Raw genomic sequence first — 22,880 nt, forward strand, 5'->3', positions numbered from 1 at the left:
GTTGTAATGTGCTCGCACATCTCACAACACTTATATTGATTCATGAACAATAAGAGCTAGAAACTAATTTCTATAGAAATATACTTTATTTACAACTCTTTATTATAGTATTGTAGGTTCCGCAAACTTTTTTTTACAGTTTTTTGCCCCATTTTATCTTCACTGTCTTGGAAAAGGCTTATACATAGTCACTAATGGATTAGCAATACATTTTGTAAAAACTCTATAATGCAGATTTAAATGTTGGTGATCCATTAATTAATAGGTTTCTCACTTTTCACTTTTTTTCCTTCCTTCACCTTGGCAGTATATAAGGCGCACATATTCCAGTGGTTCCACCCGTAAAGCTGTTATTAAGTAGATCCTGATGTATACAAGAACACAGAGACACACCACAGCCTCACAAGCTGCTACATGCAGTGACCAGAATGAATATGTGGTATTTGAGCTCCTCATTGTTTGGTTAGCTTAAAGGAATCCATCTTTCACATGCCACCTTTCAAAATAGTGACTTCACCCTGGTTTGGGTGTCACAGACAACACAAACAGATCACCACCTGAGTATTATGACAGTCACTCCAGCACAAACAAAAAACATCTTGAAAAGCACATAATTTGCTCAAACAAACGTTTAACCACTTGTCAGAGTAACAACATATCAGCGGCTAATGTGATGTCAACATTGGTTTCCAGGTGATGTACCGTATGAGGTTATTACGTTTTCCTTTTGTCTATTTGGTGAAAATAGTGCAGCACAACCAATGAAACCTGCGGTTTGGCCTGACACTTTGCAGTAAGACCATCAATTATACCAGTATGGGTTGTTGAGTTCAACATGACTGCCTGATGAATCTGAGGGAGTGAGTAAAAGGAGAAAATATCCGCACCGTGGAGTAGCACTATGTTATAATTGCTATTAAAAGCATAACATAAAGTTGAGTTTAAAGTAAGGGTCTATTCACCTGAAACTTTGCACCATCTCTGTGCAATTATATCCATAGTGAAACCCTGATGTTCCAACCAAAAACCCCAAAAGTTGGTTTTTCAGAAAGAACCTCAATTACAAAAAGTAAATACAGATCCACTATCTTTCAACTGAGTGGCTGTAAGGACCAGGCATTATTTGTTTTCATAGAGAGTACCCCAAAAACAATGGTTTCTATAGGCTGTAAGGAACCGAAGTGCACTCCTATGTAAAGTGCTTGGATGAGAGAGATCTTAAGTGAGCATCTTTCTGCCACAGATGTTTAAATATATCACTCCTATCTAAAGATAAAGGTTACAAAAATATAATTAAAACAATATACAACATTTATATATGAACGGACAGATTAGGCTACAATGCACCCTGATATTGACAAATGACACTTCAACACCTGCAGGCACCGCACCTTTGAATACAAAGGAAACATACGCCACCTGGTTGTCTCAGGTGAAATAGTCCCAAGGTTCCTGCCAGCTCACATTTCACAGGTGAGAAAGTTATAAAACTGCACTGAGCGTGTTTCCAGTTAACATTATTATTGTTTGTTTCTTATATGCTCATGGTAAAAGTTGTATGATCACAGTTTTAATATTGACAACAAATATATCAAATTATAGTGTTTTGTGACGCTCCAAATCTTTTTAAAGCATTTAACTCCGCCCACTTGGGTTGGTCCTGAGGTGAGCCGGCTATAAACAGCTGCTCACAGAGTTGTAGGTGAGACTGACTTCAGCACTCTGGCAGGTATGACAGGTCAGCAGAATGTATTCGGAGTAAATTCAAAGCTCTCCGCGTCTTGACGAAAATAAACCGGACTTTACGCAGAAAGCAAATTGGATAGATAATATAAAGCGGAACATACTTCAAAGACAATGAAGTTGGAGGTGCTGTGTGGTAGCCACTATAACACGAAGCATTTCGAGATGTCCAAGGATGCAGAAGGGAGTGTGCGCTCTCCCCTTTCTGGCGAGGAGGAGCTGGGCTCGGATGGAGACTGCGTGGCGCACAGCCCTCCACCTGTTACTCCGTGCAACAGCGGCACATCCAAGCCGTACACTCGGAGACCCAAACCCCCGTTCTCGTACATCGCTCTCATCGCCATGGCCATCCGGGACTCCTCCTCTGGTAGTCTGACTCTGGCAGAAATAAACGACTATCTGATGAAAAGATTCCCCTTCTTCAGAGGCAGCTACACCGGCTGGAGGAACTCTGTTCGACACAACCTGTCTCTGAATGACTGCTTCCTCAAAGTGCTCCGGGACCCGTCCAGACCTTGGGGAAAGGATAATTACTGGATGCTCAATCCTCACAGCGAGTACACCTTTGCTGATGGGGTGTTCCGGCGCAGAAGAAAACGCATTGATAAAAAATCAAACAGAGAGCCAGAGGTGTCCGCAGAGGAGCCGCCGAGAATTCAGCAGACTGCCCCCGCCACCAAGACTGATTCATGCGTCAAGTTTACAAGTTCCTTTGCGATAGACAGCATCCTCAGCAAACCTTTCAATAGAAACTCAAACATGGGACATTTACCTCACCTCCCTGCCCCCACCTGGCCGCACTACACTGGACTAATGATGGCTCATTTGAATACACCTGCCTCGTTTTCATACGTCAAGTCAGCCTGCTACATGGACTCCTTTTCTGCGCATGTGCCAAACGGCTACCAGTGCAGACTGGCGTCGCAGACAGTCCTACAATATCAGAAATAAATGTTTATTTGATGATTAACAATCCTCATTGTGGACTGATGATGGACAAAAAGGAGGATGAAGAGTTTACTTTATTTTAATGCCAAGGTGTTACAGAATTGTTGTACCGTTTTAAGCATTATCAGATTTGATATTTTATACAGAATTGTTTGTTATAAATGTTACTGAACTGACTTGTTTTTTTTTTAAAAACGTGATATAAAAAATGCACTTTGACTGTTGTGTCTATTACCTTTAATAACGGTGTGCTCTTTACAATGAAATAAAATTCTGCTTTGTATTGTCAAAATGTTCTTCTTGTTGAGAAAAATAGGAGAGTTTGAAACACCTGTTACCGGTGCGAAGGCAATAATAGTTTTTCGGGCGTGTGTTCATGTGACTCCACCTTTCCAAATTCTTAAAGAGCTGTTAGGAATCTATTGCGTGGCCCTGAGGCAACAACAGCATCTCCCTATTTCCAAAAGTGTAATGCTTAATGAGGTTTGCCGTATGTTATGCAACGTTTGTAGGAGGTTAGCTAGTTCTCCTTTATTGATTAGGAAGTACAGGCTCCTTAGAAAAAAACATGAAGGCCCTATGTACTGGCACATACTACTACTACTACTACTACTACTACTACTACTACTACTACTACTACTACTACTAATAATAATAATAATAATAATAATAATAATAATAATAATAATAATAATAATAATAACAACAACAATAATAATCATAATAATTGTAAAATTAAAATTAAAATGATTCGAATACAGTCTGTATTCTCATTCCATTCCTCAGTATATAATTTAGAATGCAACAATAAACTCCCTTATTAGTATTTACTTTCCAGTGTCGCTCTCTACTGCCGGATAGGGGCATCCAATATTTATGTTTTCTGTCTGGTGCTGCAAATAGCCCTCGCCTCAGTCACCACACATGCGCAGGAAAGGGTTTGTACAATTGGTGCATCCTGAATGAACACAACTTGAATCCACAATAGGAAGAAATGTATTCCAAGTAGGCCTATTCTTCTGAGGCTAGAAAGTCAATTTCCTTGAAACCAGCTGTGCATCCTGGACGCAGCGGGGCTACACGTTTGATGTTGCTGACATTCTGGGTAGATTGTGTTTAACGTTGCTGGTGTGGGAAATTATTCCACGTTTGTGTATTGGTGACTTGCTAATAGCTTGCTAGTAGCTTCAACAGACATAAGTGAAACTAAACTAATGCACACAAATTGTGCACAAACAATATATTCTAAGCAAATTCTAAAACTATTTCTAAGAGTTCCTAATCAGTTCATTTCTCCAGGGATATAATCAAGGCTCCAAGAGGTAAACTGACACTAGTACGCTGTGTGTGGTTGGCACGCTCTGATGGAAAAAGCATGCTTCCTCTCATGTCAGAGATTTAACCCTGAACAGATTCCAAACAAATGAACACTGCATGACTTTTTCTCTCATATACCTTAACAAAGTAAAACTAGCCATAGTGATGTTTTTGTATGAGAACACATTGTCATGTGGAGATTTATTTATGAACGTTTGTTAAATGATTGTGCCAAATATTAGTATGACAAATGCATTCAGAGGTGTTATGGAAAGTAAGTCGTGGGAGGAGATCTGTCTTACTCCACTGCGCTGTGTCCGGCTTCTTGTCTGGCTCCTGGCCAGATGGGGAGGGAGTTCCTGGCGATTTCTTGGAGGGATTTGGGGGGATAGAGGGACAGAGAGAGATTTAAGAATTGATAGGTGGTCGAGTTGTGTTTGGCCGGTGGATATGCGCAGGCAAAGTCGAGGAGCTTTATTTCCCCTCTCTTGTGGTATTATTGCCAGCGATGGACAGAGAGAGTAAGGGGGAACAGGGCTGGTGGTTTTTGATTTTCACGGTTATAGACGCGCTGAACATCGCACACGTAAACTGATCGTTTAAATATTAAATAAGAGAACATTTTTGCACATTTAATTAAGTGTTGATCAACCATGACGACCGAAATCTCCAAGCAACATTTGGATCCATCTGATGCTCGCTCAAGCCCAGCTCTGAATGCAGATCTGAGCGCGCAGCCAGTGATGGAGAGCGGGCAAAATGCATCACCAAAATGGAAAAAGGGAAACTCTGGCATGAGGCGCCCTGAAAAGCCTCCCTACTCATATATCGCGCTCATTGTGATGGCAATTCAAAGTTCACCGACCAAAAGGCTTACTTTGAGTGAAATCTATCAGTTCTTGCAGGCCCGCTTCTCTTTCTTCAGGGGATCCTACCAGGGATGGAAAAACTCCGTCAGACACAACCTGTCTCTGAACGAGTGTTTCATAAAGCTGCCAAAGGGTCTCGGTAGACCTGGTAAAGGGCACTACTGGACCATAGACCCGAGCAGTGAGTTTATGTTCGAGGAGGGCTCTTTTCGTCGCAGACCTCGGGGGTTCCGGAGAAAATGCCAAGCTTTGAAACCAATGTACAGGATGATGAATGGTATCGGGTTTGGTGCATCCATGCTGCCTCAAAACTTTGATTTCCAATCACCTCCAGGCTCATTAGCGTGTCATAACAGCTACAACATAGACTTGATGAGTAATACAGTGCCAGGTGGATTCGATGGACTCGAAAGGGGATATCACGTCCCACAAATGTCATCAGGCTCCGGGTCATCGTACATGGCCGCATGTCAGGTGGCCTCTAACGCGGACTATTGCCCGGACAGCAGCAGCAGCCCCCTGCAGTCCCCCCCAGCGATGGTATCCACTTTGGACTGTCAGTCTCCGTATGCAAATGCGGCTTCACACTGGAGTTCACCTGGTGTTTCTTCATACATCAAACAGCAGTCGTTGGCATCAAGCAGCCCCACTTCTCTACACACGGGGATGTCACCTTACTCTCTGGATCAAGGCTATCTGCACCATAATGCACGAGACTCCTCTGACATTTCAGGTAGAGTATTAAAATAGGCATAAGCTATGTTTTGTATTTTGTGTTTCCTGCATGTGTAAGTCATAAGGATCAAAGGCTATGATTTTTATTTAATTACAGTGATAAGTTATCTTATGCATGCAGAAAGTATGTCCTAATTATCTACAAATCTATAGAAATTAGGGTTTTACCTTTTATTTTCTTTGTGTAATGAAGATGCATCAAATGTATTCAGGAAAATTCACGTGCGTAAAACACAGAATAGTATCCAAAATGTGCATTCATTGTTCACACTTTGACTTGCAATTTAGACCATATAGCCCCTCTATATGGTGTTTCACATTAATTTAATCTAATTTGATTGAATTTTTACGCATGCTTTTTAAAGAAGCCACTGTGTTATAGAATTTATAAAAAAAATGGCACAATAACACAATACACAATACGATTTAAAGAAATGAACAGCAAAAGCAAAACTATAAAAACGAAAAAACGACATGCTGTCCAAAAATATACTCTCAAGAATGAATTTAAATATTTTAGGTGCAGCTTTATTCAGGCCTTTTACATACATCAGAAAAGAAATCGGTAGAGGGTGTTATGTTTACTTATTTCGTTCAATTCTATTATTGTTCATTATGTTCACTGTGTATTATTTAGGCAATAGCTAAATAAAGTGGAACAACTTCAAAAATAAACCTTATTAATGTCCCCAGCATTTAGCAGATGGCTATATTAATGGTAAATAAACAATGTAGGCCTACTATTGTTTAATTAATCCATGATACTGATAAGAACATAATTCGGGTTGCCATTTTGTAAAGAAATCCACTTGATGTTAGACGTCTAAGGGAAATGCTTTATGTTTTTTGTATTCTTAGTCAATGAGGAAGGTTTCGGAAATGCACTGCATCATCAAAATTGATTTTCAATCATAAATGTTTCCACAATTTTCTTAGCATTTAGAACTGCACATTTGAATCAGAATCAGAATACCTTTATTAGTCCCACAGAGGGGAAATTTGCATTTGATGGAGTATTGTAAGGACAATCTAAACAAATAATACGGACCCCTATATTAATGCATACTAGATGGTTACTTATAAATGAAACATAATACATATTCAATGTTATTAGGTATTACCAACATTTGTTTAAAAAAATGTGTGTTAAAGTACCAAAGAAAAAAACTAAAACTAAATCATCCACATTCACATTCACTATATGGCAACTCAAAGGTTGCTCTTACAAGTGGCTTATCACTGATCAATGGAACATTTGTCAATTGTATTTAATATAAAAATAATAAAGCCATACATTATAAACATGATGTAAAATGAGTTTTAGTAAAAAAGAGTCACCAACAAAATCACCACGTGATTGTTGCTGCAGGCCACAGAATAAAATCCTGTTTACAGAAAAATATTTGACCTCGTGTATCCTGTTTGTTTTCAGCAGGACTGTCCCGATACAGCCACTCAGCTCCTGTGTGTGACAGGAAGGACTTCGTTTTGAACCTCAATGGAATCTCTTCCCTGCACCCCAGCACCAGCGGCTCGTACTACCATCAGCTTCATCACCATCACCAAAGTGTCTACCAGGACGTGAAGCCATGTGTCATGTGACAGAACACCTGATACAGAACTGTCAAGGACTTTTCTGCTAAATTCATCCCATTGGTGGACTCATTTTGGTCAGTGACCCATGGTTATAATGGCGATTTTATCCCAATTTGAGTAATTGGACGTTGACTTATTTCTTAAACGTTTAGTAATGGTTTTGATGAGTCGTTTTGCCACTGTCATACTGTAATATGACAGATTTGACATATAAGCAATAAAGCAGTATTCATATTTGTATTATTACAAATACGTTCACGCACCTGAATTAATCTTTACATGCACTATTCATTCTGTGTTCCCGCATTTGCTGAAATTGTTGCTGCAGGCCATTAAAGAGATTTATTTTTAAATGATAATTGGAAGTGATTTTAGCAATAAAAGATTGTACACACAGTTTTCAGCTCTGAAGTTTATTATTATTATTATCAACATTATTATTATTATTATGATGGTTGTTGTTGCTTTTTTAATCACCAATGATATATAATCAGATTTATTAGGATGAACATTTTTAAACCAGTGCAGCTTGGGTATTTTTGATTGACCCTTAAATCCCAACTTTGAAAAAGTTTGACTTTGAATCACTTTTTTGTTAACAAAAAAAGAAATGATTTCAAGTATAAAATCACCTTTTCAAATGTTAAAAGGTTATCAGAGACACTGCCATTGCAAAGAGCAACATCATCACAATTCAGGGCCCTCTTCATTCACACAATGTCTCATTCTCACACAAAAGAATGTAACAAAGGGTGTCTTTATGTTATCATCAGACATTTTGTGTTAAGAAGATAATTTTTTTAAATTATGTTAAATAGTTACTTTTTTTATTCAGTTCATATATCGGGGACAATTTGAGTGTACTTTGTGTTTCAAATATTCTAAAAAGACTGCCTATTTAAATTATTGTTATTAGATTCATGACTTAACAAAAATATATACGGAAGAAAAATGCAAGTTTTATACCCAACTCTGACCTGGAAAGTCTAACATTAAAAAACAATCTTTATTGTTCAGTTGTAATGGTTTTCACGTGACTCTACCGCCACCTAGTGGGTATTTAAACTTAAAAGATATAATTCAAACTACGTTATGAAATTTAAGAAATTGGAGATTAAAATTATATGTAGAACATTCAGTTGGTCATTGAGTCAGGTTAGAATATTAATAAGGCTTATTATGTTTTATGTTTGTTATTCATAAATACATCCATTAGATTGAAATGTAACTGTCCCTCTGAGAAAGCCCCCCTAAAGAACTTGTGTTACCTGAGATAAAATAAGGATTTCCAAATAATTCTACGCTAATCTAATAAAATATGTAGTCTTGTAGATGTACAATTTCAAAGAATAATTGTACACAAACATGCAATTTGACTCAGGAAATGTGATAAGTTAAAGGTGATTCATTACAAAAGGTTTCAAGCTCAATTATTCTATTCTGTTAATCTATATTAATTTTGGCTTTTAAGGACTGGATTTTCTCCCAAATGTCTGACAGTCATTACACTTGAAATTCAGAGCAGTCTATACTCAAAGCTCTAAATCAGAACATGTATAAGTATATTAGTATATAGTATTTAAGCAAGCAATATCTGGAATGGACTGGTAGGGTCAAGGGTGACATGACGTGCAAACGATTGAAAACAATCAAGACTCTTCAGTAAAAAAACTGTAGCAGTAACACACATATGTGTCATCAAGTCAAGTGATAAGAAAGCTACGGAAAAAAATAACTTCAATCAGCAGCTAATTTTTTAAGGAAATATTATATAAAAAAGAAAGTAAAATCCAATAGCAAGGTTTGTCCCATCAAGTGAAAAAATACAATTCTGTATTGATTTGAAGTCATTAAGTCACATGATACGGAAAACATTGAATAAAATGCCCACATTTTTTGTTAAAAAACTAAAATATATTTAATAAAATAAGTCTTATGAAATAGAAGGTGGACTCAAGGTCTTATTTCTCGAGTGTATTTATACAAAGCTACATTGTTTGTCACAGAGTGAAGTGACAAACAAACTATTGAAACAATCAAGACTCTGATCTAAAACGGCTGAATTTCCATGGAAATAATTTTAAATAGGATAAAAAACTAAAACCCTATAAACACAAGTCCATGGATGCATGTCCAGTGTCATTCAATTCTGAATAGATTAAGAGTAATTTGATCACAGGACATGGAAGCTATTGAAAAGAAGAAACAAGTGAATTTCCACAAACAAATAAACTAGAAAAAGGTACTAAAATGCAATAAACATGAACGTGTTGCACTTGTTCCGTATCGTAAAAACAAATTTACACTAATTTGGAATTACTGGGTCCCATGACATGGAAGCTAATAAAAAAAATCAAGACTTATCAATAAAAGAAACCATGTTTAAACACAATATTTGTTTAAAATAGAAGAGGCCCTGCAATCCAATAAAATGAGATGTATCTTATTTGTACAGTGTGGAAATAATACTGGAATTGATTTTGGAGTCAATGCATCACATGAACATAGTAGCTTGTGAAGAAATGAGCAGATAACCAGCAGAGGTTGGGATATATGTTTTTAAATAATTCCAATAACAGTAGGGGGCGCTAGCGCTGTAACCTTCCTGAGATGAGACAGTAGAGAAAGAATGTGCAGCCGGCCCACTGGGTAAAAAAAGCATGGTAAAAAGGTGGATTGTCATACAGATGCAGAGGACAAGAATGCATACTAAACGTTGGCCAACAGCAATGGGATGAATGAATGAATTAATTAATGTCTAAAACCTGATCCCAGAACAAGTTCAAAAAGTCAATAAAATACATGCACTGCAATATATGTTTGCGTAGTAAAACCAGGTGTGCAAACTCATGATGCAGGAAAACAATCAGCTCAGTGTATTAGGAGAGAGGAGGACAACATGATGATGTGTTTGGGTTACCTGGACACTGGATGGAAGGCCTGTGCAGGTTGACAGCTGGGCGAGGAGGCTCAATCCGAGGACGGTGGCGGCCTTCTGCAGTCCTCGGATTGCTGCCCGGCCAGAGCCGGCCAGGTGGAGGAGACGCGCAGAGACATGGCCAGGGTGGACCGGGGCCTCATCCACCAGAAAGGAGAATCGGTCAGAGAAAGTTAACTGAGTGAGTATGAAGTTCACAATCCTCTCACAGAGTCTCTATATAGCTCACAAAACAGCGCAATTGGGAGCCCATGATGGTTAAAGGGAAAGTATTAGGCCTCATTTTGAGGTTTATGTTTGGCTGGTGTCCTTCCGTGAGTGCAGTATTGGCCATCTCCTCAAAACAACTTTAGAAATCTACTTAAGGTGACTATAATCCTCGATCCACAATGAAAATAGACTAGAGTGTAAGGGGACAAGATCTAATTGTGTGTCACAAAGATTTCGATTAAACAGGGTAAACACTGGATGCAAAGTCAGTCATCTCCTTATAGAGCCTCTGATGGTACAAACGCCGACACATGCGCAGTGTCACCAATTTTGGAGGGAAGAATTGTTTGGGAAATGATTAAGGTACAACAATCATCATTACAAACATGAAGTCCTAGTAGCCTACATCTGATTGTATGGACAGACAGGGAGACGAGTTTGTGGTTGATACAAAGGATCATAATGGATTCCTGATTAAGCTGTAACTATGAATCGGAAAAAGGTGCAATGTGTAATGTTGTCTTGCAATTTGCTGTGTGTGTGTGTGTTGTTGTTAGTAAACTCTGTGCCATGTTTCAAAAGGAAACAGGAAGCTGTACAATTGTTGACAAACCCAAACCTGTTACAGTTTTTAATATGTTTCTGCCTTAGATGTGTCTGTTTATAATTCATTTCGGTACCACTTTACAATAAGACTACCCTTATAAAGGGTTTACGAATAGTTTGTAATTTATTTATTAATTTGGTTGTGAACACTTTATAAATCATTAATAAGCTTAAAGACATGAGATAAACAGGGCAACTGTGACCGGTTGCTTGCCAAATAGTGAGCCCACATTTATCTGTACTGCTAAGCCTTATATTGGCTACTTAGCTTACTCCGTCTTCTTCATCAGCCAGCATCCTTGGTATCTGTTGTTCACTGAGTTGATTCCCCCCTTCCGTCTTGATGTTTCTTGGCATCTCTTATGACCATTTATGAATGAGTTACTAACATTTATAACTGCCAAAAGGGAGACTTATTGTAAATTGTAAAACACATTCCCATTTATTAATGAGTTACTACCATTTATAATTGGTAAAAGGGAGCCTTATTGTAAAGTGTGAAACACATCACTATTGATGAGTCATTAACATAACTACTGTAAGGGTGCATTGTTTTTAAAGTTTAATACACATGTCCATTTATGAATGAGTTATAACATTCACGCTGACCTAATACACATTTTTCACATGCAATGCAAAGTAAGATGCAAAAGAGCCAAGCAAAACATTTTATTCACACATGGAGAAAATCAGGACTCAAAGTAATGACTGTTTAGTATGACTGATATTTAAACATAAAAGCTTTTCTCAGACATAAATTAAAGACTTGGTAAGACATAATGGTACTCAGAATGGAAAGGCTTTTTGTATATCCTTGAACAAGCGTCCAAGCAGTCCATCAGGGTGAGCAGAGCCAAGATGACCATTCAAGAACCGTGAGGTGTTCCTCCAACAAACTCTCTGTACGGTTTCCTCTCAGTCTAAGGACATGTCCTTTGACGGTCGACCAAGCTCTTTCTATATGTTGGATATTACTGCCAGTCTGGGGGTTCACAAACCACCTGCTGTGCTTTATGGTGTAGTGGTTGTACCCCATGTTATTCAGCACTCTCCTGTATGCCCTCCACTCATCAATGCTACTTTCTGACTTAACATGCCGTCTAATCAGAAGGACAAGGTGACATCTTGATCGTTTCTCCACTAGTTTCAACACTAGTCTCCGCCTTTTGTCTTTAACTCCAGTCATTCCAAAGACCCATTTCTTCCTTCTCCAGGTATGTCCAAAGCGTCCATGTGCATACTAACAAAACATAAATCATAACATCATCTTAGTTAACAACAAAATGCACACAAATGACAGTAAAAATTGTTGCACATCATATTTCAAAATGCCATACTTGTTTATTAGGTGCATTGTATAACATCATTTAAGGATAATTATACAGTAATGGTCCATATTGATGATTTTTTAAAATTCTCTTGTACAAGAAGGCCCAGTCTATAACTGCCGAATGTAGAAACTGTGTATATACCTTCTCCCAGACACAAATACTCAAATTAAATAGTTTACTTTATCGGCATTGATATTACCAATGCTTACTATTTATTTGATACCAATTTTGTAATACAATTAATAAAAAGAACAAGGTTTGGGTTCGTTCTTCAGATATGAATGTGACGTTAACGTGTAAGCTCCATAATGAACACCAGCTCAACCAACCATATTGTAATGTCTAAGTAATCATCTTGAAATATGACATTAATAATTTTGTAATATACACATCTTACTGTGAGGTTGATTTCACATACACTAGGCCGCTCTTCAACACTACTTTGACGTTAGCTTGTCTACATAATCGATCATAGCAAATGTAAATTAACGTTATCAATGCATACAGTTACCTACCTAATAAAATATCTCTAACTTACAAGGATGACCTTATTATACCAACCTCAAACAGAAGCTGGGAAGAGACCAAGGGGTAGACCTAGGACCAGGTGGAGGGATTATATCTCTTCGCTGGCCTGGGAGCGCCTTGGGATCCCCCAGTTAGAGCTGGTTGATGTGGCCAGGGAAAAGAAAGTTTGGGGCTCTCTGCTGGAACTGCTACCCCCGCGACCCGACCACGGATAAGCGGGAGAAGATGGATGGAGATGGACTCATTAATAAATGGTGATTTGTTTCACACTTTACAATAAAAATGGGCAATTATAAATGGTAGTAACTCATTAAAAATGGAAATGTGTTTTACAATTTACAAGGCTCCCTTTTGGCAGTTATAAATGTTAGTAACTCGTAAATAAATGGTCATAAAGAGATGCCAAGAAACATCAAGATGGAAGGGGGGGGGGGGGAATCAACCCAGTGAACAACAGATACCAAGGATGTTGGCTGATGAAGAAGACGAAGTAAGGTAGGTAGCCAATATAAGGCTTAGTCATCTTGCCAAATAGTGAGCCTGTGTTGATGTATGAAAACTACGTTAGAACTGGTTTATAAATGGTTCTTAATGATTAATAAAGTGTTTACAACCTAATTCATAATCCTTTATGAATCCTTTATAAGGGTAGTCTTATTGTAAAGTGGTACCTTAATTTCTTCAGCTGAAATATTTTGACCCAATCTCCTTTGTAATTATGGATTGTTGTGTTCTTTGTACCTCTCTGTCCTGCTGGGATATGGCAACTCATTTTCATTTTCTTGATAGATGTTCTTAACTGAGATTTTAAGAGGATAGGTTAGTTGTGGGTTTAGTTGTTGTTTACTCTTCTGTACAGAATCAATTAATTTGTTTGTTATTTGTTTCTTGGTTGAATTATAATGTACCTGCTGCTAGACTGACGCCACATATAAAGGATAGTCTATGTCACACATATTATGCAATTCAAAATACAAAAGAAGATCTCTGGAAAAGTTATAGTTGGTGGTGGTGTGGTTAATTGAGAATCTCATTCAGTGTGCACATTCTAACACTGGATCCAGAAAGCCATTTAACAATGTAATCAAAGGATGGATTAAAATGGTTAATAGATAAGATGTTTATGGCTGGTTGTTTCTTGGGGAGTCAAAGGCCTGAAGGGCACAGCTTTATCAGAATCAGTTTATTAGCTAATATAAAGTACATATGAGGAATTTGCTTTGGCATAAGGTTACATGGAACAGAAAAGAAGAATACACAACCCCCCCCCCCCAAACCGGAGTGGTCTAAACATGATTGACAGTCTAGAAGATGTTGATGTTTGTAGGGTGAAGACTTGTGATTTTGAATACCCTTGCTGAGCAAACGTGCAAACATAGCATCATTATTAAAGCATGGCTGTGATTGCTGTCTTCATCATCATGGTGCTCTAAACAGAAGCTATTTAGAAGGAGGAAGCAAAGTATGGCGGTGGAAGAATTTTGCAGCTGTAAATGACTTTAGGGGTCTGCAATACATTGCATGTCAGGCATGTCAGTTGTTGATCACCACTGTTTTGAGCTGGTGTTAAGCTGTTTTCACTATACATGTGTACTATTTTTTAACAATTTTATTTCTTATATGAAAAACAGGAGAAAGTTAGCCTCCCATTAAGATGCAGTGCACATTATCCCATACACATTGTAAATATCAATAAATATGTGGTAAAATATAGGTATTATACAATTGCACAAAAAACGACTTGACAAATATAAAAGGTTGCAAAACACGTTTTTATGGCAATGCAGGCTCTGACTGTGTACATCATACTGTCAAATACTTGCCTACTAGTGTCTATTTAATTATACCCCACTTATTTCCAATTGTAGTACTAAAACAAACCATGAGGTGGCCGTAGTGCCTTATGAATGCTTTGCACAATGGATTGAATGATTGAGATCAACATCAATAACAACAGATGTGTCCAGTTAAGTATAAACAATAGTTCAGACCTATTTGTCTAATAAATTGCCTTCAACTGAATTGAAATATCTTAATTAGCCGGTTATCTGTTTCTTTATTTGTCTTCAGCAATCTAGATGGTGACAATTTATGTCATAAAATGGCTGATGGACAACAAAGAAGGAACTTCTTGGCGGTTTGGAATAAATACAGTTACTCAAATCAATATACTCAAATCAATAGGCTCACCTGTTATATATATATTTATATATATATTTATATTTATATATATAAAAGGTGAGCCTATTTACAAAGTTATATATATATATATATATATATATACCGTTTATGAGGCTCACTGAGAAAAGCAACGAATCATTTCTGCTTGGCCCTCTCTGAACACTAGAGAGAGCCAACATCATAGTTATGATAGAGTTTTAATATACTATTTTCTATCCCTCTGTCGCTCTCTTTTTTATATCTCTTAACTGTCAGCATTGAGTTTAGTCATATTTTCACACATTTGTTTTTTGTGTAAACATCAGTAGGCCTATACGTTTAATTTTGTAAATTGCATACTGCATTATCTTATTTACTCGTATCTCTCTCTCTATATGATCGTTTAATGTTATTTATTTTTGTCTGATTATTTGTAAGGATCTTGGCCTATTATTTCAGTACAAATCTGGTAGAAAATATAGCGAAAAACAAAACAAAAAATCATAAAATGAAATGATTTGGTCTATTATTTTATTGGATTTCTGTCTATGTGTTTTAATAATGATGTTCTCATTTGCCTATATTTTAATTACTTTGTAAAAAAAACGCAGCATTTTGACATCTCTTTATGTTTTTTCGCTGCTCTTCAGTTCAGTGGATACCTTAAATAATGAAGAGTTAAGGGGGACTGGGTGGGCAGGCCGTGGTATTAAGTCAAAAGTCCGTCGTGAATTGTGTAAACAGCTCGGGGCGGTGGAAAAAGTTCATGCCCGGGTCCATGTAAGGAGAAACCGGCGCAGCACCAGGCCACTGCACGGACATTTAATTAAGACGACCTGCAGAGGCTTACATCGATATTAGGACTGTAACTTTGCCTCACAATGACCATTAACAATTTCATGCACCATCGCCTTTGACAGCGGGCGATTCAGAGGCCTCCTGAGTTGGCTTAGAGAAACTTCTGCCTATCTTTGGTCAAAATCTTCTTTTATTTCAAACCTCGGCCTTAAATCAATTACATGGGGGGAAATAAATCTACTTTAAAATACCTTAGTATATATACATTCTCGGGAGACTTCTCTCGGGAAAATGAATGACTTAGACTTGTGGTAAGATTATTTTTTTAAATCATGTTGTTTATTCGCTCACATAGACAATAAACTCTTAATAGGCCTCCAACACCCCAACACAACAGATATTCAAACATTTTGATGAAAAGCTCCTCATGTTGGGTGTCACGCTCATCCCATTTGGTTCCCTGCTTTATAAAGCTTTTCTTGAATAAACTCTCACACCTCCGGCGACTCGTATAGCCCAAACTGTCTTTTAATTGTTGTAATGAGATCTCACTTAACCTCCCACTGCCAACGATGCGAGGCTCTGCCCTGCTTTGATCTCTGTGATCTGCTGCTGGTGTTGAGTGTTTTTGACTAATAAAAATCCACTTTTAAAGATATTTAAACTGGATGTAAACGAAACCGTTTGGTTTATTGGTGTTTCTTTCTCTCTAATCAAAAATAGTCCAGTTAGCTTTATGTAATAAGTGGAAGCCAGAAGCATGCCAAATGAAAAAACGGAATGCCCTGCGAACTTAGTCATTTTAAAGAAAAAGACCAGTAGTCTATTTACGTTGGTAAAATGTTCTAATTCATATTGTATATATTTAAACTTGAAAAATAACTTATTTGATTTCTTAAGCCAGCTAAAGGCCTGATAGAGGTCTTTCTTTTGAGACAAAATGTGCAAATATGAACTCCATGATCTGATTGTGTACATGCAAGTGGCACTGTCACGTCTGAAATCTTGGCTGGAGTGGGCTGGGAGTTACCGACACCTCCTCTCGTTTTTCTAAAAGCCCTGAGTGTGGTCAGAAGCTTTCTTGCTCCCTCACTTCCCATTGGACGGCTCGTCCACTTTTCGGGGAGGAGCTCCACTGGCAGCAAAAAGAAGGAAATAATTTAACTGCGCAAAAGTCCTCTCTGGTGACGGATATCCAAAGTTCAGAACTTTTTCAATGCGCGTTTCATAGAGACAGAGATGGGGACAGCTTAAACACTGCAGAGATCCAGCACGTTGAACTGTTGTTGAGACATTACTCTCTCATTCCCTTTTTGTGAGCAGTGAGGAACTGTGATTTTAGCGCCTCAGCATTCAGAAGAGGAGAAGTGGAGCTCTCCGTCTGCGTATTTTGGAGCTTTATTTTCGTCGGATCAGAGTGAAGACATGCAGGCTCGCTACTCCGTCTCGAGTCCCAACTCCCTGGGCGTCGTGCCGTACATCAGCAGCGACCAGGGCTACTACCGGGCCGCTGCCGGTGGGGGATACACGGGGATGCCCGCACCCATGAACATGTACTCTCATGCGGCTCATGACCAGTATCCTGCCAGCATGGCCCGTGCGTATGGACCGTACACCCCTCAACCTCAGCCCAAGGATATGGTCAAACCCCCCTATAGTTACATTGCTCTCATCACCATGGCTATCCAAAACTCACCTGACAAGAAGGTGACCCTGAATGGGATTTACCAGTTTATTATGGAGAGGTTTCCATTTTACCGTGACAACAAGCAGGGATGGCAGAATAGCATTAGACACAATCTGTCGCTGAATGAGTGTTTTGTCAAAGTGCCTCGAGATGATAAAAAACCCGGTAAAGGTAGCTACTGGACCCTGGACCCAGACTCTTACAACATGTTTGAAAACGGGAGCTTCTTGAGAAGGAGACGAAGGTTCAAAAAGAAGGACGTGTTGAAGGACAAAGATGACCGCCTGCAGAAGGATGTGCCGCCGAGGCAGCAAGGCCGGGAGCAGGAGCAGGCTGTCCAGGGCTCCAAGCCTGTGAGGGTCCAGGATATTAAGACCGAGAACGGGTCAGTCACTCCGCCGCAGTCCGACTCGCCCTCTTTGAGCACCGTGCCCAAAATCGAGAGCCCGGACAGCAGCAGCAGCATGTCCAGTGGGAGCCCTCACAGCATCCCCTCCAATAGGTCCATCGGCATGGACGGCTCCGAGCACCACCAAAACCACAACCAGGCCTCGACGCAGGGCTTCAGCGTAGACAACATTATGACCTCCCTTCGGGGTTCTCCACAAGGGCCCTCAGAGCTCACCTCCAGCCTCACCGCCTCCACCAGGACAGGTATAACACCGTCTTTGTCCTTAAACTATTCTCCAAATCAGACATCTGTCTATAGCTCGCCCTGTAACCAAAACTCCATCTCCACTACCTCCAATGCAACCTATCATTGTAACATGCAAGCCATGAGTTTGTACGCCGGGGACAGATCTAGCCACTTGGCACCGAGCACCACCGTGGACGAAACATTGCCAGATTACTCAGTCACTACCACCTCCTCTTCCATGAACCACGGTAATCTAAACTCTGGGCAGGAGGGCCACCATCCCCACCAAGGGAGGCTGACCTCATGGTACCTCAACCAGGCCGGAGACCTGGGTCACCTGGGCGCAGCGTACCCAGCACAGCAGCAGAACTTCCATTCAGTCCGAGAGATGTTTGAATCCCAAAGAATTGGCTTGAATAATTCACCGGTGAATGGAAATAACAGCTGTCAGATGTCATTCCCACCAAGCCAACCCATCTATCGCACTTCGGGAGCTTTCGTATATGACTGCAGCAAGTTCTGACCAAAAAGTTAGGCTCAATATTTTCCTCACGGGGTTTGAACTCTTCCAGTGAAATCCAACGTTTTCCCCACTCTCACCTGCCAATACCATAAGGACTAATATGAGACAGAAAACTAAAAAACTGAAAAAAGACTTGATCTTGGTTTTTCTAAAGAACAGTGTTACTACAAATAACACGTAAGTCTCTCTTTGCTTCTGTGGCGCTATGTGATTATGTTAAGGATATGCCAAGGATATGCCAGTTTTCATGGATGTGTAAATTGCATATAGTAATTTATTTCTAAAAAAAAATGTAGCCGAGTATTATGGACCAAACACCAGAAAAAGTGTTTCTAAATTGAATTGCCTTAATTGTCCAAACAATTGTTCCATTATACAAGTAAGAAAAAGGAACGTGTATATCGCCGTACTATTTCAAAGATTCTTCATTTGTTGAAAAGTATTCTGAAGGATTTGTTTGTTTGTTTAATAAATTGTCATTTTATGTGAGTTAAAGTTACGCCTCGTTTCTTAAAGATTTAAATACAGGCTAGTGATATTTTACACTCAGTCTGTCCCGTGTTAGTTCTGTAAGTGAGGTAGGCTATAGGCCTTGTAATCAATCTGATCTGACCCTCTGAGATATAGATCTTATTTCTGTGTGATCATCACAATATATTTGTACTGTAGCCTACTCTCAGAGTCACATCTTAAATAGGTGTGTTTTACTCTCACAACCAAACTACTAAATATATTCTTGTTATTGTGCCCAGAAGCAGATGTTGCTTCTCATTTTCGCAAGAGAACAATCTTTGAGAAAAAATCGAATATGTATCCACAGCACACGCTAAAAGCGAACACGTTTTGTTTATTTCTATGCTTTTTATCATTAATATTTCACTTACTCGTATTTTATTGTCGTAATAGAACAGCGTATATTGATTTATATGTGATGATGTTGACCTGAGGCCTATAGACCTGGGAATCAGTCTGCACACAGCACAACTTTGTTTTGGATTGCGCTGTGTGTTTACTGGCGCATACCAGTGCTTACTTAATATCATACCGCACATGCCAAAGATAGTCCCGTTGTCACTTCAGTTTTGATGTTTGTATTCTCACCGTCTGATGTGAATGGAGACAACGAGCGTCACGTTTTGTTTTTTTAAATAAGTGACTCACTTTTTTCAGCGTATGTGGATATTTAATTGAAATAATCATTATTTATTAAATTTACTATTTTGTACTTGAAAAGCCGGATTGATGTTTTATTATGATCATAGTTGGCATTTTTCTCAAACATTTCCCTCAGTGACGTTAATCAATGGGAATCAATCTCTTTAATCACTTTAAAATGGAAACTCATAAATGACTGTGAAATAGGCATATATTTAGTATTCTAACGTTTATTTGTGGCAATAGTTTAATTTAAATCCAATTCATGTCGACCAAACAAGACGACAATCAAATCAAAGTTTGTTTTATAATAATTGATCTTGTTTTCTTTTATATAAAAATCAATATTATATAATATTTGGAATGTAAAGAATTTAACTATTTATTTAGCACAGATATATACTTATTTTAAATGTTACTATTATATAAAGCATTTTAAAGACATTAAAATCGTTTTTGCATCGATAGGTTTGTGCGTAACGTGTGCGTAAAATTGCACATTGTTATAGTTCAAACTAAGACAATTATCATAATAATAATAATAATAATAGTAATTATTATGATGAAGATAATAATATTAATATGAATAATAGCCTACTACAAATAATAATACATATTTTCTGAGTTTTTATATAAAGTAGCATATATGTGACACGGAAATATTCACATCTGGTAATACATCGGATTAAAAACGATAACTCCTGTCATAATAATAATAATAATAATAATAATAATAATAATAATAATAATAATAATGATAATTCAAATAATAATTGACAATTTGTTTGCACTTTAAAATTCTAAAGTAAGATACTTGATTTTTTTCGCAACTACACTGACTTTCCGACTATTTCAGATGCTTTGTGCAAAAGTGTCCTTACTAACAAAAGAGGAGATAGCAAATGTACTTCATATACTGTAACAGACGCACACTCAATAACAAGTGCTAGTAAAACTACAATACCAAATATGATACTAAAACGATGTTATACAAAAAGGAAGGTGGGTTAGACTGGCTTCCTCATATCCTTTTCGGCAGCATTCAGGCCTCGGGAAGACACATCAAAACAAACCGTCTTGTGAGTAGCTGCAGGTCATGTGCATATAGTTCAGACTTTACAGCACTCACTGGCATGGTGTTTTTGTGAACAAAGACAACTAAGAACAAAAAGAGTGTAGATATCAATGGATTGCAATGAAGTGCTGCTCTTATGTCTCTCCATAGACTCCCAATTAGACCAACTATAATCAGGCACATACAAGTCATTAGATACGTTCCCGAGTATAAGGCCTAATAAACAAACGTCGTGTTAGTCAAAAGATTGATGGCGCCCTCACAGAATACACCAGGTCAGGAAGGAATAAAATTCAATCAGAGAGCTGGAATCGTTTTTCATGAGACGGAAAAGGCAGAGAGGGAGACGGGGGTCAATGAGGAGGATGTCGGCCGCCAGAGCACCATCAACAATGTAACAGGACATAGCACACACACAAAGAAAGAGAGAGAGAGAGTAAAGCTTAGCTTCGTGTGAGTTTCTTCTGAAAATAGGTAATGCAATAACATTTTCAGAAATCACGTTATGCATTAGATATTGAAAGACGTTAAAATGCTAACTTATGCAAAATGATAACTTCTAAATAATGCCAATTAACAGATACTGTAAATAATAATGAGACTACGGCGTTATTGTCCTCATACTGTCCCAAGGGGTGCCACAGAAAAATAGGTGTTATTTCACTTTCATTTCCCTTATAATAGCGATGAAAATAAAGTTTAGTGTTTGCTGTTATGGTCATGTCCCAATACAGTACAGACTGTAGTATTTTGTTCTTACGAGCAAAACTAATTCAATATTTCATCAACATTTAAAGGTTTATTGTCTTAACATATACACAACTTTTAAATTATGTAATGTATGAAAAACTAAAATCGTAGGTTCCTCAACAGTGCAATTACAAGACATACAAAATACATCAGATGGAATGGAGGTTAAATCTCAGTATAGTGGGGATTCCTGACACCAACACATTTGTGAACCCCTGTTTTCAGCCCTTCACTCTGTTTTTTCCTAAAAACGTGTCGCTACATTCCTGAATGCACAACTTCCCTCACTGGTTTGGATCAAATAGCAAAGACAAAAAGCGTCCATGTTGGCCAAACTTTTAATATTTTACAAACCAAAACGATACATTTACTACCATTTTAAAACGGATACAAAATATGTAAGACTCTTCAACGTTGCATATGTATTGCTTTTTTTGTCCTATAGCGAAAAGATACATTTGGAACAAAAATAAAACAACCTGATTATCATGTAATATGAATACAATGTTCACACTGTTAAGTGCCAGAGATGTCAAGTCTGTGTTTAATGGCAGGTCAAAGTTCAAGAAACGCAGATCAAAAATAAACAAACAAGAACAATATAATTTTTTAGATAGCATGGATACATTTTCAACTTAATGCATTCATTATCAACTTAATGATGGACTTATCATTCGCAAACCCGTGGTGTCTTTTATGACTCATTTGCTGTAAGTAACAATCATGTGAGCTGTTGATGCACACAGAGGCTATCGGATGGAAACCTGCAAAAACGTTATCACTATTATTAGTACGCCATAATGCTTGGTAGTGCAGTGTTAACTGGAATTCAATTGACATTATAGATACAGTTATTTCGTGCAGTTTTGTAGCAAATATGCTGTATTTATTGGAACTGAGTTTAATAGATATAGGCCTTTGGGTTTAACACAAAAACACAAATCTCAGGAGGAGTAGGCTAGACGGGATGAAACATGGATAGTCTCGCAGACTGTGTGCACCTGTACTGCTGACTGACCAGCTCAGCTCGATATGGAAAACGCTGTTTTAACTCTCGGTTAGTGTACCAGACCTGAGCTCCAGCGCCATCTGTTTCTAATTAGGAGTCAATATAGACGCAAACTCTGTCTGCACTGCGGCCAAACCAGTGAAGGGTTGGAGGTCCAACACTTGTTCCTCAGAGGGGAAAATCACTGCTGCATGCAGCCTCCTATCCCGCATGTCTAATTTTAAAGACGAATGATAATTTTTGAATAATGATTGACCTGGCTTTG

At 38.2% G+C, this 22,880-nt stretch overlaps 3 protein-coding genes across 4 annotated transcripts; all 3 read left to right on the forward strand.

Annotated features, from left to right (window-relative positions):
• The first annotated feature begins 1,685 nt into the window (after positions 1–1,685).
• Positions 1,686–2,983, forward strand: foxq1a (forkhead box Q1a). The gene has a single exon (XM_079652632.1). The coding sequence runs from the start codon at positions 1,858–1,860 to the stop codon at positions 2,692–2,694; it is 837 nt and encodes a 278-aa protein (XP_079508758.1). The 5' UTR covers positions 1,686–1,857; the 3' UTR covers positions 2,695–2,983.
• Positions 2,984–4,326: 1,343 nt separating this feature from the next.
• foxf2a (forkhead box F2a) lies at positions 4,327–7,607 on the forward strand. 2 transcript variants are annotated; one of them, XM_079650531.1, is made up of 2 exons: positions 4,327–5,610; positions 7,045–7,607. In XM_079650531.1, exons 1-2 carry the CDS (start codon positions 4,662–4,664, stop codon positions 7,212–7,214), a joined length of 1,119 nt encoding a protein of 372 aa, XP_079506657.1. In that variant the 5' UTR covers positions 4,327–4,661; the 3' UTR covers positions 7,215–7,607. The 2 variants fall into 2 exon arrangements, with proteins under 2 accessions (XP_079506657.1, XP_079506658.1); XM_079650532.1 differs by having other exon boundaries at positions 4,329–5,610; positions 7,048–7,607.
• A 9,357-nt stretch (positions 7,608–16,964) lies between these two features.
• Positions 16,965–19,121, forward strand: foxc1a (forkhead box C1a). Its single transcript, XM_079650529.1, has one exon. The coding sequence runs from the start codon at positions 17,205–17,207 to the stop codon at positions 18,624–18,626; it is 1,422 nt and encodes a 473-aa protein (XP_079506655.1). The 5' UTR covers positions 16,965–17,204; the 3' UTR covers positions 18,627–19,121.
• The last annotated feature ends 3,759 nt before the right edge of the window (positions 19,122–22,880 follow it).

Source organism: Notothenia rossii (genome assembly GCF_949606895.1).
Source record: "Notothenia rossii genome assembly, chromosome: 9".
NCBI lineage: Eukaryota > Metazoa > Chordata > Actinopteri > Perciformes > Nototheniidae > Notothenia > Notothenia rossii.

Excerpts from the sequence above, each read along its gene's own strand:
- foxf2a (XM_079650531.1), top strand. The coding sequence starts at position 4,662 with ATGACGACCGAAATCTCCAAGCAACATTTGGATCCATCTGATGCTCGC. Across the intron at positions 5,611-7,044 it reads AGACTCCTCTGACATTTCAG|CAGGACTGTCCCGATACAGC; the intron begins GTAGAGTATTAA and ends GTTTGTTTTCAG.
- foxc1a (XM_079650529.1), top strand. The coding sequence starts at position 17,205 with ATGCAGGCTCGCTACTCCGTCTCGAGTCCCAACTCCCTGGGCGTCGTG.
- foxq1a (XM_079652632.1), top strand. The coding sequence starts at position 1,858 with ATGAAGTTGGAGGTGCTGTGTGGTAGCCACTATAACACGAAGCATTTC.